Genomic DNA, 19650 nt, shown 5'->3' with positions numbered 1-19650 from the left:
CTATCGTGAGGTTTCCTTACTGCAGTTTGATTCTAGACATGAATAACGAGGCTTGATGTTTCCAACGGCAGAATAACCCCAATGTTGGGCCCGGTGACAGCGTGGCGGTGGCGGCACCACACCCCAAGGGCGGCCGCCTCACTGCACTTTATACTCCTTGGCCTCCCTCCTGGCTCTCCACCTGACCGTCACTACAGGGCTTGTAAAACACTCGGTCTTATATAGTAAATGATGAGCGTTATATGAACTAGCTTTCACGACCAGTTGCTCAAAATAGCAGAATACCGAAAGAGAATTTTGAAGATGGACTATAGACTCCATCTTATCACTTTACAGAGGAATAAACTGGCACCAGGTCATCTCAGGCCCATCCGAGAGCTAGTCAGAGAGAGAGCGATGGTCAGGTGTCGTGGAAAACTGCGCCTGCTGTTCCTGTAGGATATGACATCATCGGTTGTACTTGTCGACTAGCACTAGGAAGAAATGAATAACCCAGGGCACTTGTAACTTAATAAAAATCCCTTGGAAAAGGGCATGGAGATTCCACAATGGTCCCACATTCGATACTCAACCGGCTCCTCTCAGGACGAGGCCCCTCCAGCGTCTTCACCATGAACCGTTCTAGTTTTAGGGGCCAGACATCTCTGGCTTGTGGTTAAACAGTCTCATTACATACCTTATTCGTGAATATTTTTATTGCATGAAATTTTATCAACAACTCTAACATGAGACTTGTGAGTCCATTGCTGTGTCATCAGCAGCACAATTTGGTTTGGAAGCAACAGTAAATTCCTTGCTTTGAATACCTGGAAGGATCGCTTAGATCCTGTTATTCTTCCTTGTGTGGTCGATAGCTATTCCCATTTCTATACAAGTGGTCAGCTGTCCTCTGCTCAGGCAAGGCCTGTGCAGTTTCCTTGTATGTCAGTCATCTCCTTAGCGATGCTCTTCTCTTAACCATAAATGCAATTGATCCCATATTCCAAATCTGCAAGGCCACATTGACAAAGTGGTTGTCAAGACGCTGGGTCTGCAGGGGGCTAAGGAATGCCCCTGTGTCGCCAGCACCCCCTCCTCCAACTCTCTGAGCCTATTCTGAGTGCTTGTGCGATGGCTCAGGAGCATGGTGACAATGGGGATGAGGAGCACAAAGAACAGGTGAGAAGAACAATGCTGCAGTGGGACAGCCAAATTATCTATGACAAAGTTTGCCCTGGTCTGCACACTTGTTTCTAGTCTAAGGTACTTGTATGTTGACACCCATGGGTATAAAATATCTCTGGTCCCACTTTCTCTTTGCCATGGAGATAAACTTATCCTAAGAAAGAATCTCTAAAATTTCTGTATAATTATAATAAATGCTGCATGAATAAAATAGACTTCTCAAAGATCCATTTTCCTGACTGCATCTGTCGAGCTAGTTTTTGTGTGTGTGTGTTTGCTTCCAGTCTGGCTGACACTTCTAGAGAAAATTTTTTTTTTCTCTCTCTCTTTTTCATAAAAGTTCCCTTGTGGTCACTGGGTATTATTAGTGTCCCGTTTCTTTTACTTTCCGGTCCACTTTTTGAAATTCTTTCTGTTCATTTTATTTATTTCAAGGTGCCAAAATTCTCTTCTGAGCATCTCAGGAGAACTATTTCTGCCCATGTTTTAGCCAATGCTACTGTTTATTAGGTTTCTGGCTTCCTGTTAAGGAGTCAGTAAGATCAGCGTTGCAGTTTACATTACGTGTCACAGCAGAAAAGAATATTTCCAAGCAGAATCTCCTAATTGCATATGCAAAATAGTGTCTCAATGCAAGTCACAATGGGATGAATAACAGCAGGAACACAAAGGGACTTTCAGGCCACCAGTAATATGAGTCACTGCTTGGCCTCAGACTTTGCAAGGAGAGTCGCTGAGGCAAAAAAAAATACCTGTGCATATAATTACCGTGGTGGTTATGAACGTATTTAGCAAACACACCATAGAGTTCTGTCCCGTTTAAAAATCTTATTTGGAAACATGGTAATTACAATTTCTTTCATGGTTTCCAAATTTGTGGCTAAAATTTCAAGTGTAAGCGGATTGAAAAGAGAACAAAAGTCTCTAAATCTACTTAACTCAAAATTTAATGTAACATTTTCCCTTTATTTTCTATAAATTATCTTGAGGATTAAAAAAAATTTTTTTAAATCGGTATATGTTATGGGAATGCAATTAATCACCTCTAAATCGTATAAATCCCAGAAAGACACTTTGTCAAATTATCTCATCTAACTCATGATCTTTCTATCTCCCCGATTTTGCTTGGTTTCTGGTTTCACTGAGTTGGGATTAAATCAGGGCACTGCTGCTGCCTGATTAGGGCTGCTTTAAAACTATGTAATTACAAACCTCGATCGCAGATTGTGAGCTGCACTCACCGTCATAACTTCCATTAGCATGGCTTTAAATTTTTTCAGAACAGTGGGGCAAAGATGTCTTGTTAATAAGTTCCCCTGCTATGTCTGCTATTGATTACCTCCAGCAATTATAGAATTGGGTAGGATCCAAAACATGATATAAAACCTGGAAAAATGTGAGTGTTTTGTAGATCTAAAGGAATTTTTAAGAAAAAAAAATGTTCTCTAAGACAGTGGATTTGAGAGTTAGGATAAGATTTTAAAATTGTGTAATTGCAGGCTTAATTTTATAAATAGGTACAGTCCTAATCTGTTTGTCTTCCAGGGAGGAGAAAAGTATTTTGGATGGTTATCCACTCTAATGTTTATTACTTTCTACAGAGTCACATGAAATGATTTCACGAAGGTGTCCCAAAGCCTTATTTGACGGCTCTGCTCTATGCACCCCTAGCCCTCTGCCATCCCATAGTTTCTTTCCGGGCCATGAGTCTCCCAAGGTCTTCATCAGAGTCTGGAGATGGTAGGCCCACTTATCACTGATGTAAAGTCGTTCTTATCCAGGAAGCTCACCCTGAGGAGACTTTGGTCACTTAGTTTCCAGTTCTAAATACACGCCAAAAAAGCCTTTTCATGGTTAAAAAAGAAAAATAAAAAAAAGGCTCACATGCTTTCTCTTATAAAGGTGTTCGTAATCCCTATGTAAACAATTTCCTTTGGAGTAAGTCTTTAGTATGTGGAAACTCATGTATCAGATGGTACACCCTATTGTTCTGCTGGTACCCAGACCTGAGTCACTCATTTAAAACCATTTTAACCATTTTTATCAAGTTTCTTGGTTAAATCTCTTTAGACAATTAACATGGTTTGCAATTTTACAAATTACTAATTTGAAAGAAACAGAAAAATGCCTCTCTACATACCTATAACACATTCAGAAGCTCCAATCAAGTTCTTGCTTATAATTATCTTAAAAAAATACACTTTGATCATTATAATTTCCCTGCTATGCATTTCGGGATGTTTATAAATGAACTGAATAGTGGTGGGGAAAGGTCCCAGTGGACCGTCACAACCACAATAACCCTCTTGTAATTTGCTGAAAGCAAGTGGTATTCATTTACTCTTTTTTTTTCTTGAAGTTCATAACAAAAGCAAACAGGTAGATTTTTGTTAAGAATCTTCAGGTTGGTGGATCTGAAGGCTTTGAAACTAGATAAATGCATACATACATCAGACTAAAGAAGCTTTTGAAACAAAGGCGTGGGAAAAGAAGCTGGCTTTGCACAAACTGAGAGTCCAGTCCATCTGTTTGCGTATTTGTAGGCAATTGTTAGTGAGGTTCACAAGGAGGCTGAAAAGAATGATGACCAGCATTGTGACTTATGTATAAAGATGCACTGAAGTAAAAAAGAGAATTTAGGAATAATGAATGAAGGCCTTTCCCCCCCACCCCCCTTCCTGGAATTTGGTCAGTAAATGGGAATATCGTGCTAACTGGTTCCAGCCTGCGTGTTACTAGTTTCTAGAAATGTTCTCCTCGATAAAGGTTTCCAAGAGTAGTTGTTAGGTGGCAAATGATTAACTCTGTCACCTCAGATTTTGCACACCTGCTTTTTAAGTATGATGGGCTTCAGTCTCACCGTGGAAAAAGTACAAAAGTCACCTTAAGTCTTACAGTGCCACGATTTTAATAGTCCACAGTAAAATAGGAAGACAGGACAGCTTTGTAGTTCAACATTAAAAGCAATCTTTCCTTACTTAACATGTTCCTGCTTAGAATGCCTCCTGCTCTCTCCCATCCCTGCACTTAAGGTGTAAGTCGACAGAAGTGCTTCTAAAGTGTATTTCTCAGGCATTAAAAACAGCCCTGTGATTTGCTCTCCAGTAGGAGTTCTGAATTAGATAGAGCCCGGCTTCCTTATCGGAGGGGCTGCACAGGTCAAGTGGAGCTATGGTCTCTTAGAAACGTACCTGTTCTCACTCCCACAGGTGACACACAGAATAGCTTTTTGGAGATAATATTATGACAACTTTCTCTGTGCCGGGTATCTTCTCTTAACCACAAATAAATATTTAACGCATTCTTGGGTCATGAAATATTGCAAACTCAACTGACACTTCCATGTCCAAGAAAATAAAATCTTGGAAGCCTTGCGTGAAGATTCTGAATTTGGTGGGATGAGGCACCAAGCGCTGGGGAGGCCAGAACTCTCGGGTTTAGAACTGGGGGTTGGGGAGGCGTGGTGGGGACAGTCCGATCCGGCTACTGCTTGTCATCGTGGGGGTCGCCAGGGAAGCCTGCCTCCTCCAGGGACCTGACTCCCTCGGGGAGCAGAGTGGCTCGCACTTTCCTCTTTTCCTTAAAGCGCCCGGAGCGCGAAATCTTCAAATTGCGGCGGCTGTTGCCGGATTTCTCCGCGACCAACTTGTCTGGCTTGTGGGGATCGCCGGCGCCCGCGAGGAGATTGGGGCGCTGATTCTCCCGGGAGCTGCTAGTCCAGTCCGGGCTGGGCGGCGCGGGCGGCGCGGGCTCCCCGGGGGCAGGCTGGGCGGGAGGCTGCGCCCCGACCGTGGCTTCCTTGCTTTTCTTCCTGCTGTTCGTTAACGATTTCCACCAGGGGCCCGAGCTGCCCGTGCCGCCGCTGTCGGCCATGGCCAGCGGGCCGAGGGGCTCGGGGCGCCGCACGAGAGGAAGGGCCTCGGCGGCAGCAGCCGCTCTCTCCCGGTGGCCTCCGGCGTCCACGCCGCTCCGTCCCCGGCTCTTCGCAACCGGGCTGCGGGGCGGGACCCGAGGCGGCGGTGTGCGCTGGGGAAGAAAACAAAACTTAGTTACTGGGTTTGTCATGTTCCCCCAGGTCCCATTCCTCCCCTTCTCTCCGCGCGACACCTAATCAGCTGGGGTACCAGCGCCCGGAGCTGCGCGAGCCCAGAGACGCGCTGCCCTCAGAGGGCACCGTTCCCATCCCCCCATCCCCCCAAAGGTGCTGGCGGACGAGTGGCTTCCAAGGCGCCACCGTCTGGCCTCGAGACTGACTCTAGGCACTCTCCGGCCTCAACCTTTGCGGTACCTCCAGGGGAAGTGCAGTGGTCAGCGCTCGCCGGGCACCCAGCAGAGGTTCCCCGGCATCTGGATTAACCCGGCCTGAGGGGGGAAATGGCCTGTCCTGTCAGTCGGCCTCATGGTAGTCGGACGCCCCAAGGTGACCCACTGGCCCAGAACTGCCTTCCCTTGGATGAGCACCTGGGAGGAGGGGACCCCGAAGCAAGTGCTTCCCGGCTATAGGTGAACAATAAACATGAGATCCTGTCAAAGGTTTTTGCTCCCTAGACTTCTGTTCCAGGATCCTTTTCGATGTGATTCTTCGGGATAATTTACAATCCAGTAAGTAAGAGGGAGGGACAAACTCATGGTGTTTTTTCTTTCTTTTAAATTCTGCTTTTGACATAACTTCTGCCTTGTGACTTTCAGAGAAGCATGATTAGACTTAGTTTCCCTTGAAAACCGCCAGCCTAGCCTTCCTTTTATGCCTCAGAGACCAACCTTGCGTCTCTGTGAAGCCACCCCCGACCGAAGGTTGAGAGGAGGCCAAGCGGCAAATGTCCTCTTCCCTTAGTTCTGGATTAAAATATGCCCCGAGTCTGTATTAGGCACGTCAACTCTGGAGAATTTTAGTTACAAATTAAAGCCTTCAGTTCTTTTCCTTGCGCAATTTCCTCCTCCAAGGAGAGAGCGCTCGACCACTCCAAGTCAGTTTGCGTCTTCCCAGCTTTTGAAAGAGCACTCTGGAGCGACAGGGTTGTTTATCAGCATTTAAGAGCTAATCTCGGAAGCTAGACTCCTCTGCCCACTGTGTGGGTCTGTCCCGCACTAACTCCACCAAGGCGCAGGATTCGCTTGCGGGCGGCTGGATTCCAGGTTTCCGTGGGGCTGCTTCCCATCCCACGCGCCTGGACGCTCCTGGGATTCGCCGGCGCTCTGGAGAGCGAAACATCCGAGTTTGTTGTTGGACGTTGTCCTCCCCAGAACCCGGGAGAGAAAGTCTGAGCGCCTACGCGCGGCGGCGCGGCGGCGCGGCGACCTGGGCTGCGCGCAGAGACAGAAGCACCGGCTCCTCGCCAGGACGCCCCGAGTGCACACTCCGACTGTGACTTGGAAATAGAAGAAAAAATCGCCAAAAGTTCTTTCCATGCAAAACGCACCCACACCCTTAGGCACAGTTTGCAGTAGGGTGTGCAAACATCCTGCTCCCTGTACTTTACAGATGGGAAAAGCACCCCCAAGTTATTCGCTGGTGGTGGTGGTGGGGTGTCCTGATGCTTTCTGTCTTCTACCCTACACTTTCTTCTCTGCAATCAACTTGTGTGCACGGAAGGGCTTTGCACGAATTGCTCAAGAAAAAGATGGCAAATAACACACATGTACGCAGAACTCCTGCGGCTCGCCACTTCTCCTCCGGCGCTGGGGGAGCTCCCGCCCCCACCCCCCGGGTGACACCCCAATGGGCTCCACCGCGGAACCACCCTGATTGCTCACCTGCTCAGGACTCCGCGGCTCCCCGTCACACTCGCCACCGAGAGCACAGAAGGGGTGCACTTGGAGTAACTTGGAAACCGGGACGCGGCGTCCCTCAGCGCAGTCCTGGAGAGGACAGGCTTTTTTCTGGAAGGTATGCCAGCCGAAATCTCCACAGTCCGGCCAAGCCGACTGCTGCTACTGGCCTCTCTTGGCGCCGCCGACTTCTGCCGGCAGCAGCGGCGGCGACAGATCGGGTTCGCAGTGCTGTCGGCTCTGACCGGAGGGCGCTGCGGCGAGTGGGTACCAGGCTCACGGCCCCAGGTGAAAGCCCAGGCTGCTCCTCTGGTTACTACTATTTGTTCACTCTCAGGCTCGTCCCTTTTTTCTGCTGGAGCCGCCTGGGAGCCGCCAGGAGATGGGACGTCGGCTGCTCACTCTGGCACTTTTACCCTTCTTCCTACGCTTCCGTCCTCAGCGCGGGAAAAGACATCTACCCACCTGCTGGTCATTCGCCAAGTGACTCGAGAAACCAGAACCCCGGGACAGCGGGAAGAAGAAGAAGAAAAAAAAAATCCAGGAGGCGTCCACCGCTGCCACAGGTGCAGGTAGGAACTTTGCGTTTCCGCCCTCCCGGGGACGAGATTGGACCAGGTCGCATACGTGGCGCCAGCCTTGGGGTGTCTGATTGGAGAAGGGCTGTGCTGCGCCGCTTGCGGGTCCGACTCCTCGGAGAAACGGTGGAGAGGCCCGGAGGCCGGGAGACGAAGGCTGTAGGCGGGCTCCAGTGGATAAATGTCACCGTAGCTGTCCTTCTGCCCCTATCCTGATTTCTTTTTTCCCTTTCTCTCTGATTCCCCAACCATGGCCATTCCGCTCCTGGATCTCAAAGTCTCTTAACTCACAAGACCTGTTTCATATGCAGGCAGAATGTCTTAGTGGGAAGGCTGTAATATTAACAAAGTTCGCTGTGTGCCAGCCACACGCTGTTCCAAGCGCTTCTGTAGATTAACTAATTTATTACAGCAACCCTAGGAGGTAGGTAGGTACTGTTAACCTCACTTAACCCAACACTGGTTAAATGGTTGCCCAAGGTTGCACCGCTGGTACCAGGCAGAATGGGATTTGAATCCAGCAGGTCTGACCCCTGTTCCCGCCGTCCTAACCACGTTATACCACAGCCTGCCAGCCTTGGGCGTTTAACACGACTGAGGATGTGACTGCCCTTTCCCCAGGCCTGGAAGTCCAGTGCACAGCCACCCCACCTGGGGAGTACAAATCCAGCCCAGAGTCACTGCAGGAAGTGGACCAATGATTTGCATCAAGGCTCAGGAGGCTTTTGCTCCTAGTCACATGTCGCTGCATTTTATTCTTAGGATAGAAAGTACTGACAGGGCGTTTTTCACTAATGAAGGCAGAGGTGCAGTCTGCTTTAACTTTCGGGATGCTCTTCGTTTTCAAAGGACTATGTTGATGCTCCTTGAGCTTATAGATAATGCATCGGAAGGCTGAGTACCTAGCCACTGACGTCTGAGCGTCTTTGTTCTGAGGACTTTTTGAAGTATAAAAGTAGTGAAAGACACTGCTTTCACTGCCTACCTCAGATACCTTACAGAAGAGAATTAGTAGAAAGAAAATTTTATAGTGTATTTGAATGCATGAACTATGATAAAAATATGTCTCTTCCCTAGAAAAAGGAAAGTGCCTTCTGGAAGAAGAACAGCTTTCGCTATATCCTTACATTAAGTACAGTGTGAGGATGTGATGTCTGGCATTGTAGCAGCCATCTTACAACAGTGAGGCAACAGGCACGGGAATAAAAAACCAACATGCTAAGGATGATGGCCTAGAAATGTGTGACAAGTGTCTGGGTCTTTGATGATACCGATGAGCTGCTGAAAGAACCCTGAAACTATTAAATACCTACCTCTAGACTGCTAGTTCAGTAAGAGAATACACATTCCTATGATATAACCACTGATTTAAACACAGTTTTCTGTAACTTGTAGCCCAAAACATTCCCCTTTCATACAGTCTGAGTTATAGGGAAAAAAAACAACCAAAACGATAGTGTTCAAATGGAAAAAAGTTCATGTTGTCACATTTTTTTGTTCCTGACCAACCTGAAAAGGTCTTCATGGAAGGAGGATTCAGTGAAGTGTTTAAGTTATGGGAAAGTTTTTAGAGGCAGGGGATGCATCTGTAAAATAAGGCACTTTCCTTGAAAAGGCTTGGAGTTAAAGGAATGATTAAAGGCATGTGGACAGTGCATGGACAAACAAACGGGAGTAAATCCAAAAGGCGAGAATCATCAGATTATATGAGACATCATGATTTAACCTTCAAAGGCAGAGTTTTAAATCAAGGCAATTCAGGCTATTTTTCTTTAATTTTTGAATCTAGAACTGTTTTAGCCTATACAATTTTCATAACCACCCCCATGCAAGCAACAAACAAAAGAAAAAACAAACCCCCAAAGCAAAAAGCAAACTTACACAAACAAGTTTAGTCTTAGACAAACAAAACTCTGTCTATAACTATTGATCTAGGAATCCAGCTCTTTTGGTTCTATAAGGGGACATGGGCTGGTACACGTCTGTGTTGGTAAGCTGGACATCATACAGTTGTAGATGCATTTAAAGTTGATCTACCTATCCAGTGAACAGTAGGTGACTTTTAATGATACAGAACTTAAATATGCTTAGACTGGGCAATGCTTATATTTCTTAATGATACTTTATCTTTCAAAAATGTATTGATGGTTTGAGTAAAGACACTTCACTTCTTTGTCTTTTTTATTATTATTAAATTGCTGCTTTCTCAGGTGAACCTTTAAGTGTAGTCAATGATTACACTCAAAGACAATAGAGAATGAATTTCTAGAGAGCAAGATTTGCATACTAGAAATTCAGATAAGAACTTTAGAGGTTAAACCTGGCATTTGCATCCAAGCAAACCTGGCATTGCATTGGGGGCTGGGAAATTGATTATCTTCCTTTAAAGCATTTATAGTGGGAACTGGACAAAGGAAAGCACACGAGAAAATTTAAGAAATACAGCTAATCAAAATGAAGAAAACAAAGATTATTTCTATTCTTGTCACACAGGGATAGCCATGATTAATGTGTTTGGGTGTTAGTCCCCCCCCTCCACCCCCCCGGTTTTCACATTCACTCCTTTCATTCTTTCCTCTCCTCCTTCCTCCCTTCTTCATTCCTTTCTTTTATGGACTTTTCCCTTCTTTGAAAATTAGATATGTATGTCCCATGGCCTTTCCCTTTATATTCACCGATGAACTGGCAGTTTAATATCCCTTTCCTCCTTTCTGTGTATTCACATCAGTGTTGTTGGACTTAGTTTATAAACTTTTTAAAATTTATTTTTAATTGAGGTAACGTAACATTGGCTAATAACATGTAAGCTTCAGTACCCAGGCCTGAAGTTGGAATCCACTTTTCATAGCAACTCATCCTGTACAGTATGAATGCATATCTAGAAGTTCAAAAATTAAGTCACAAGGAATTACTAATCGTGTCAGTTTTGTACTTGACCTAAGCAAAGCTGATTGGTACAGTGCAGCCTGTCTCTGAAATTCCATCAACACCAGTTAGTCAACTCTTCCTAACTACCCATTCCTACTGCCTTCTTATTTCATGATATTCTTGGATATTACTGTATGCTCCTCTGTTTCTTTAAAAATTATTTGTAGGACAATGTAAGGCCTAAGACAAGTGTGACTTACCTAGAAAGGATTTTCAAGAGCTGAGGGTCACTACCGGACAAGACCACGTTACACTAAGTTCACAGCTGGAGAATTTTTGGACAAGAAAAACAAGAGGTCCACGTGGGCACTATCTCATAGTCACACCCTCTGGGGACAAGTCCATTTGTTCTTTCCTGCCCTGCCCCCCAAGACCTTTTCTGTTCCAAAGCAACTTAATTGTCCATGCAGACCTGTGGGTGGGTAAGGGTATAGCTTACTTCTGGGCTGCACAAACCTTGAGGGGACCACCTTTAGGGGCCTACGCTTAACAAGAGAAAGGTCTCCTATTAATCACTCTACTTTGGGTGATACTTCAGCTTAAAATTCTGTCCCTTTGCTCCAGGAGGCTATCAAAATTGAAATTGTTTGGCGCCCAATTATTTTCAGTCGGAGAATTCATCCAAATGATTTAGCCTGCCACTGACAGGAATGGATGTGTTTTAATTATATTGTAAATTGTTTGCTTCATGTTTGTCCCCGTAACTAGGCTTTAATTTTCTTTCTTTATTTACTGTTTGGCTTCCTCACTAGAAAATGTGCTCCATTTTATCAAATGATCCTTTTACATAACACTTCCTATGTACTAGGTACAGTTCTAATTGGTTTATACATATTAACTCATTTACTCCTCCTAAAAGTCATATGAGATAGGCACGATTATGATTGTAGATGAGGTCACTGAAACACTACAAACAGGTCACTTGCCCAAGGTTACACAGCTGGTACGTATCGGGCCAGGATGGGACCCCAGGAAGACTGGCTTCAGAGTCCAGGGACCTAACTAGTCATTGTGCTGTGCATCTCCCCATGAGCACTGGGACGTTGCTAATTAATCCTAAGGACCTGGCACGTTGCCTGGCAGTAATAGCTCTTAACACTGTTGCTGAATGTATACATTGAATGTATAAGTATGAATGCTTTCTTGGTTAGAATATGATTGACTTATAAAATGAAATATTATAAAAGTGGCAATGAAATAAAATTTTGATCTGTCATTAGATGCAATAATAGCCTGATTTTCTTTAATTCTGAGATGTGAGTAGGCAGACCAATGTATCTGATAAGTTTTTGCTTTTGTTGTTACAGTATTGGCGGGACACTATCATGTTGCCACATCCTTTGGAGGAGATGGAGCTAGGCAATAGCATACAGATGGGCTGAATAATGTAATGCCAGAGGATGGCTGCTAAGGTTTTATTAAATATTGTTCTCGGGGAATACATGAATGATCTAGAGGACAATGACATCTAGGAACAAGAGTCCACAGTGCATCTTGGCTCTCTCAGGAAACCAAGATAATTCAACTTCATTGTCTGCTAGCAAATCATTGATGTAAAACAAAAGTCATGGGTTACCACCCATGGTAATGTTCTCTGGCAGGTCTCCTGGTTCCCTCAGTTCAGGGCTGGGCTAAACTAACTCCTTTAAAAGGTGACCTGCCCTCTGCAGTTGTTAATTTCCCCTTTCAAAGTGTTGATCCGGTTATGCTCCATTTACCAGGTTATATTTTTCTCTTCTGTGGTTTGTCAGTGTGTCAGCTCATGACATCACGAGTACAGGCAGAAGGTGGATATCTGATGGAAAGGTAACATGATGCAGGAAGTGCATCTTTTGGTTTCCTCACTGGCAACAAGGCCAATGTCAAACTTAATGTTGTTAAGAAATCCGTAAGAAATAGCTGCTTTCCTAAGTCACAGGCTGTCAGGGGAGGTAAAGCGAAATTTTGGGGCTCAGCTCAGTGCTGACACAGGTAAATCTCACACTGTGCCCTTTCTTAGTGAACATTCAGGTTTATCTATTTGACATAATTTCTTTTACACAGTGAGAGCAAGAGCTTCAGTTGCAGCTATAAACCTCCTATAATAATGGTAAATTTAAAATTCTTGCTGTGGGCTTTTCACGTGACTATGGACGTATCCACAGGGGATCGTGCTCTTTCCACTTTTTTAATGGAAGAGCAACCCGGAGAGGTAGATACTATAAATCCTACAGCTTTATCTTAGAAAGCTGAAGCAATTGGCTCGCGGTTACAGGACCACAAGAGGTGGAGTTATTTTGATGCAGTCTGAGTTACTCTGTCGAACACAGTGTACTTCTAATATTGCTATTTGAATCTCATATTGCTTCTTAGTTAATCATTAGAACAATACATGTTTGTTGGTAGCAAGGTTATTACATCAAAAAAGAATCATACTTTAAAAGTTCTAAGTCATTGTTTTCTAAGTGTTCCCCTTAGAACAATGCTAAATCATACATGGTTGCTTAAATAGTAAAGCCCTATGGAATGACAGAGCATTCAAAGCTCAAATTAACGCTGAGAATTGTAATTATGTGTATTTCTTGTGAAAAGACTTGATGGTTGGTTTGAATTACTAACTGTGTGGCTTTGGGAAAATTACTTAATAGCTTTAGGCTCTGGTTTCCTTAAATGTAAAGTGGGCAAAACACCATCTACGTGTCTGGGGAGTTGCCAAGACTCAAGCAGACAATACTTTTATTAAAGTACCTAGCACCGTGCCTGACACATAATAGGTACACGGTAAGGGTTAGTTTCTCCTTGACTAATTTCTTTCATTGGCTCTATGGGAAAATCATAGGAACAAACTCGACAAATCAATCCCTTCCAAGTGGTTTTTGAAAGCAATGGTAGAGAATCTTTAAGATTACTGTTATCATTGTTGGTTGGAGCCATTTTGTTCCCCCCTCAATGAGACCGTGATGTAAACATATACTGGAGAGTATTTAATATACAGCAATTTGCTATGAATCTAACTTTTTTTCAGGAACCCACTTAATGATTAAATCAAATCAAGCAGAAGTTTTCTGTATGTGATTCAAGAATGTTCTTTATGCTTCCAGCACCAAAATTACATTACCTGTAGTTAAAGGAGGAAGTGTGCTCAGTTAAGCTTGAAAGCAATGTTACCAGAAAAGGATTAACAAATCACAAGACAAAACTCCTTAGAAGTAAGGTCAGTACCAGGCTGTGGCTAGGGCACAAGCCAAGCGATGTGCTGGCCCCTTAATTCCTGAGGTCTTAATATATAACCGGTATCACTGTGATTCATACCGGACGGAGAGGAAGAGGAGTGCCTTGTCTCTGCTGTTTTAGACAACATGGTGTCATTTCCCCCCCCCCCCCCCCGCAAATTAGTTATTATTTTGTTAAAATAATAGATGCACATAGTTTAAAAGTCAAATGTTATTACAGGGCTTACAGCAAATGACAGAGGTTTCTTACCGTATTCCTTCCTCCCATCCTCCCCAATTGCTTTCAGCAATTTTGAGTTTTTATTCCTGGCATTTGCTCATGTCCATAATTCTAAATAATATGCATATGATGCTCTCTTTAGGTTTATTGACCAGAGAATTTATTTATTTATATGTTTGAGCTAAGCATGATAGCGTACAGATGATTATGTTTGCTTTCTTTTTGTCTTTTCCTGGAGTGAATAATGACCTTTTTTCCCTTTTCTAATTTACTGACCTTTGTTGCTATTTCTTTCTACACCTTCCAGTGGCTTCTTGGTACACTTTTGTTTTTCACAGGTTAAATCGTATCAGTAATATATGGGCTCCATTTTTTTTTTCAATATCCCTCCTGGACACTTCCTACTCCTTCAGTATGCATTGCTCTCTCTCTGGCCTGCTGAAAAGCCCCTTCCTAGGGATACCTGGGGTCAGAGTCCCTTTTTCCTGAATTTTGAGTCTCCTTCTTGGTGGACTCACTTATTTTTTTGGAGCACATTGTCAGATGGTGACACAGAAGGCGAGGTGGCGGCAGTCCTTGATGATAAAGAGTTATCATGCACTCCCAGTCTGGACTCTATGCCTAGCACACAGCTATCCTCCTAGGATCTCTGTTTACTCTTATTCTGGAGAATTCCTTTACCTCCCTCCAAGATAATTGCACATCTATAGGCACAAAATCAACCTTGACCTAAATATCACGCTATAAGTAATTCGAAATGGATCATGGATTTTAAATGTAAAACTTTCAGGATAAAATATAGAACAGATTCAGGACTTATGGCTAGGTGAAGAGTTCTTAGACATGTAAAAGCACAATCCATACAAGAAAAAATTATTAAGCTGGACTTCATCAAAAGTAAGAAAAACTTTTGCTCTGAGGACGACTCTGGTAGAAGGATGTAAAGGCAAGCTATGGACAAGGAGAAAATATTTGCAAACCACATATCTAAGGCCTTATACCCAGAATATATAAAGAGCTCTAAAAATTCAACAATAAAAAACAATCCAATTATAAAATGGGCAAAAGACATGCGAACAGATGTTTCATCAAAGTGGAGATACAGGTGACACAAAAGAACATGAAAAGATGTTCATTAACCATTAGTGAAATGCAAATTAGAACCACAATGAGGTATCCATATGCACTTATCAAAATGGCTAAAATAGAAAATAATGACACTACCAAATCCCGGTGAAGACATGGAGAAAATGAACCACTCACATATTTCTGGTGGGGTTGTAAAATGGTGCAGCCGCTCTGCAAAAGAATTTGGCAGTTTCTTAAAAAACTAAACATGCAAATATGACCCAGCATTTGCACTTCTGAACATTGATCTCAGAGAAGTGAAAATATACATTCACATGCAAACGTGCACATGAATGTTCATACAGCTTTATTCATAATAGCCCCAAACTGGAAACCCAGTTGTCCTCCAATGGGTAAATGGTAAAACAAGCTGGTAACTTCATACCATGGAATATTTCTCAGCAATGAAAAAGGAACAAACTATTGATACACGCAACTACTTTGATGAATCTCCAGAAAATTATGCTGAGTGAAAAGAGCCAATCCCTAAGAGTTACACACTGTTTGACTCCATTTATATAACATTCTCAAAATGAGAACATTATAGATCTGGAGAACAGGTATCAGTAGGGGACAGGGATGGGGAGTGTGCATGGATAGAGGGAGACAGCAGAAAGGGATTCTTTGTGGTAATAAATTATACCTTGATTTTTTTGGGTGGTAGTTACACAAATCTGTACATGGGATAAAACTTCAGAAAGCTACACTCATATGCATATACCCACAAACATGAGTGTGGGTTTAAAAACTTGCGGAAACTGAATGAGGTCTGTAGTCTTGTAAACCAGTCAATTTTCTGGTTTGGGTAACGTTTTATAGTTCTGTGAGATGTCACCATTGGGGAAGCAGAGTGAATGGTACTCTGGACTCTGGGCTGTTTTCTCAACTTATAATTATTTCAAAATAAAACATTACCAATGCCCAACATCCAGTGGAGTGAAACGCAGGGCAGTCTGCGGATGGCTTCAGGGCTGCCTCTCTTGTCCACAGCGGGAGGGACTGTGCCCGAACTCAACTTCTCACTGCACTAGGAGCCTCTAAGAAGTCCAAGTGCTGGGCAAGCTGGACCTGGAGTCTAAAATTCTTATTCCTCTCATGCCAAGCTACTCACCTTTTCTCTGTAAAAAGGAGTCTACAGCCCGACCCTAGTGGTGTGTCCGTCTGGGCCTCTGTTCCAGATGCCTCTCCACTGGGCACTCAGAGAAGGGGACTCTGCTCCTGCTCAGCCTTCTCACGCTGGGCTCCAGCCTGGGCCAGGCGATCCGTGTTGGTGTGAGCCCAAGCCCTTTGGTCAACAGACCTGAAGGCTGCAAGGACGGAGCCATGTGGGAGATGGGGCAGACGGAAGAGCCACTGCCAAGACTCACCAAGGCAGGAGAGAGTCCGCCTAACATGTTTGCGTCTGAAATGCAGTGAGTGTGGGTGACAGCAGTAGGAGAGGAGGTCAGAGAGCTTCTGGGGGTCCAGACAAGTCATGTGTGTGCTCCTAAGTCTCGTGTGCCTCCATGAAGACTGGCTTTCATGATGAGTGAGATGGAGAACCAATGGCGGGTTCAAGACAACGGATTGACAAGATCTGACATATTTTTTACAGGATCCCTCTGCTTGCTGCATTGAGATAGACTCTTGTCTTAAATGTTTATTTTCTAAACATGCTTTTGTTTCTTGTATTTGTTTTAAAGGAATACATCCTTATTTAAAAAAAAATATGCTACATGATTTTAAATGAGACTTCTTTCATTGTCACCAAGTTTCAGCCAAGGCCCCGAAGACTGAGAATAGATGACAACTGTGCAGGGAATGAATGCTAAGAGGGGATGAAAACAATTTGTGTTCCTCAGTTTACCATCCCATCTTGAGGTGACATAAGGAGAAATAGAGAAGGGAGCCGAAGCGTCACAGGATTTCATGTTAGAGAGAGAATTTTTGGAGTACCGTGGCAACGCTCTCCACTGATTCTGAAAGTTCAAATTGTTCGGAGGCCGTGCAAGTGCAGCCGATGTGAAGATGTAAGAGCTGGAGTTGGAGAGTTTTGGGCGCATTCCCCAGGAAACTTGGGGGCGGACAGTCGGTCGCATGCGAGCTGGTTTAAGCAGAAGCGATATGTTACAGGGAACTGGGAGCTCCCTGAATTTGAGGGGCCATTTAGATGTGCCGACAGATGGCATTTGGAACCAAAGTAGATGTGAGTGGCGATGGAGAAAGCAGGGCGAGAAGCAGCAGGGGAGGGTGTGCCCAGGACTTGGACAGCTACAGAGGGAGGATGGACAGAGGATGGGGTGGGGGTGGTGTCACAACTGCTGAGAAAGAGAGGGTTTTGAGAAGAAGGGAGAGGTCGACTGAGCCAGCTACCGAGAAGCCACTAAGTGTAAATCTGAAGCTGCAGGGAGGCTGGTGGGACTCCTGAGAGAGCAGTCTGGAGGGCGCATAAGTGCCAAAGCCCAAGCCAGACCTAGTGCTGTGAAGATGTGACAGCAGGTGCGAGAGCACCTGCACACCTGCTCCCACGCCTTCTGGCCTCTGCGGTAACCCTGGGAGGTTGGTGGGTCGACCAGGCAGGCAGGAATTCATTTTCATGTTTCAAAGGGGAGAAACCTGAGGCTCAGAAATGTTCAAAGCCTTGATCTGTGACCAAGCCAGGTCTCGCGGCTCTAAACCCAGTGCTACTGTTGGGCGTAGTCGCTGTCTTTCCATCACATCACAGCCCGAGATAGCGGTGGCTTGGCTTCAAAAACTCAATGGGCAGTACACTGTGAAAATTCCCACAACTCTTTAATTTACTAGGCAGCAATAAGTGATGATGCCTTATCACTGCAAAGAAAGGGCACTAACGGTCTAAGCCCTGCTGAACCTGCTACCCTTCCTATATGCTTTTATCTTCGTAAATATTTATTTAGTTGCAAAAACCAGACAAGGGGGTGTCATTCATGACTCTTTCCTTCCTTTCGGTCCTGGCATCAAATCTTAAGTCCTTAACTATATCTCATACCCATGACTTTTCTCCATCCCTCCTGTTGGGGGTCAAGTTCAGGTTGTCATGGCCTGTACCACTTCCTGATTGGCTTCTGTGTCTCTGGTCTTACATCCTCTGATCTATCCTTCCCGTGTCACCAAACAGATCTAAGTCTGACCTGTGCTTGGCACACAGGTTTCTTCGTCCCCTGGTGCAGACCTGCTTGTTTAGTCTCCTTCCCTCCTCTTTCCTCACACCCCATGCTCTGGTCAAACCCAGCTCTCTCGTTGTCCGAACTTCCAGTACCGACAACTACTTTGTGTGTTTATGGCTGGCACCTGCTATGTTCTCTGCCTGGGGAAGCCAGGGATAGCCTCCGAAAGGAGGTCAACCTTGAGCTGAGACTTGCAGAATGAGGCGGAGTGTGCCCGATTAGCACGTGGTATCCACGGTTCTTGACCTCAAGGAGTTTGTTACGTCAGAGGGAGACAGAACATGTCATCCCAGTACTTTGTGAGAACTGCTGGATTAGAAGTATGCACAGACTCCAGTAGGAAATCCTTGAGCATGATGAAGTCTTTTCAACTCAACTCAGGGAAAAAAAAAAAATGACACCAGCTCATTTGCATTTACAGAGCAGCTAACTGAGCCAGCCTCTGTGATGTACGGGGGCTAACGTGGCACCTTGCACATAACAAAATAAATCTAAGTGGGACAAAAAATGGAGTAGCACATTGTGAAATACACCTGAAGGCAGGGGACAGTCTTTCGGAAGTGCACTTGTGAGGCCCTCCATATTTTATTACATGAGTGGACCTCATGTGCCGTCTCCTCCCTCTTGCCCTCTCCTGAATGATGGTGCTGCAGGAGGCTCTGAATGAGGCCTCTCCCGTGTCTCTCCGTTCCATGTCCCTGGCGACTCCTATCCAGTCCCGTGAGTCACTCCCAGCTCCATATCTCCGGCTCAGGTCTGTTAATATAATCGCTCATGAAACATCTCTGTTTGGCAATCTCACAGGCATCTCCATTTCATCATGTCCAACACGGAACTTGCCACCTTCCTTACTTCTTACGCCCCCTCCCCAAGTCCCCTTAGTTCTTCTTTTTGTCAATTTCAGTAACTACTACCCAGTTGTCAAATTAAGCAACCTGAAAGTCATCCTTAATTTTTTAATCCCATCTGTAAACAACCCTTTCCAACTCCACCTCCTAAATCTTACTCAGTCTTGATACCTCTGCCTTGATACTTCCCGATCCAGGCTACATCGAATGGGTGTGAACTAGATAGTGTGTCATCTGTGCCCGAAAACCCATTAATGCTAAATGCAATGTGGTACTCAGGACTGTATCCTGAAACAAACAAAGGAATTTAGTGGAAAACCTGTGAAATATGAAAACAGTTTGGAGTGCAATTAACCAGAATGCACCAGTGTTAGTTTCTTACTTTTGATAAAGGTACTGTGGTCACAGAAGGTGTGAGCATTAGGGGAAGGCAGGGAAGGAATACATAAACGCTCTCTGTGGTATCTTTGAGACATTTCTGTAAATAAAAAATATCCCCAAATTAAGTTTATTAAAAAAAAACCCACCAAAAACAATAGTAGCACCCCTTTCCCTTATGTTAGAGTCCAAAATCTTTAACATGACCAGCTTTCTCTCTCCAGCCAGACTAAACTTATTAATTCTTTCAGTGAGATA

General features: G+C 44.5%; 2 protein-coding genes across 10 annotated transcripts in view; one reads left to right on the top strand and one right to left on the bottom strand.

The window, feature by feature from the left end:
* Positions 1 to 2129: 2129 nt before the first annotated feature.
* On the bottom strand, positions 2130 to 7002 carry PRR15 (proline rich 15). Of its 4 annotated transcripts, none has more exons than XM_019639922.1 (2): positions 6919 to 7002; positions 2130 to 5190 (listed from the first exon to the last, which is right to left on the bottom strand). In XM_019639922.1, exon 2 carries the CDS (start codon positions 5035 to 5037, stop codon positions 4648 to 4650), a length of 390 nt encoding a protein of 129 aa, XP_019495467.1. In that variant the 5' UTR covers positions 5038 to 5190; positions 6919 to 7002; the 3' UTR covers positions 2130 to 4647. The 4 variants fall into 4 exon arrangements, with proteins under 4 accessions (XP_019495467.1, XP_019495468.1, XP_019495469.1 ...); XM_019639923.1 differs by lacking the exon at positions 6919 to 7002 and adding an exon at positions 5926 to 6007; XM_019639924.1 differs by lacking the exon at positions 6919 to 7002 and adding an exon at positions 5626 to 5919.
* Positions 7003 to 7030: 28 nt separating this feature from the next.
* LOC109381349 (uncharacterized) overlaps positions 7031 to 19650 on the top strand; it is a 58744-nt gene continuing 46124 nt past the window's right edge. For 5 of the 6 annotated variants that reach the window (XM_019639919.1, XM_019639917.1, XM_019639916.1 and 2 more), the window contains exon 1: positions 7031 to 7505. In XM_019639919.1, coding sequence (XP_019495464.1) covers positions 7054 to 7505 — 452 coding nt within the window. In that variant the 5' untranslated portion in view covers positions 7031 to 7053. Of the gene's footprint in view, positions 7506 to 11746; positions 13764 to 19650 lie in introns of those variants that run through there. The other variant, XM_019639920.1, reaches the window with a different exon arrangement.

Source organism: Hipposideros armiger, unplaced genomic scaffold (genome assembly GCF_001890085.2).
Source record: "Hipposideros armiger isolate ML-2016 unplaced genomic scaffold, ASM189008v1 scaffold_47, whole genome shotgun sequence".
Classification (NCBI taxonomy): domain Eukaryota; kingdom Metazoa; phylum Chordata; class Mammalia; order Chiroptera; family Hipposideridae; genus Hipposideros; species Hipposideros armiger.
This window is presented reverse-complemented; position numbering and strand designations above follow the sequence as displayed.

Excerpts from the sequence above, each read along its gene's own strand:
- PRR15 (XM_019639922.1), bottom strand. The coding sequence starts at position 5,037 with ATGGCCGACAGCGGCGGCACGGGCAGCTCGGGCCCCTGGTGGAAATCG.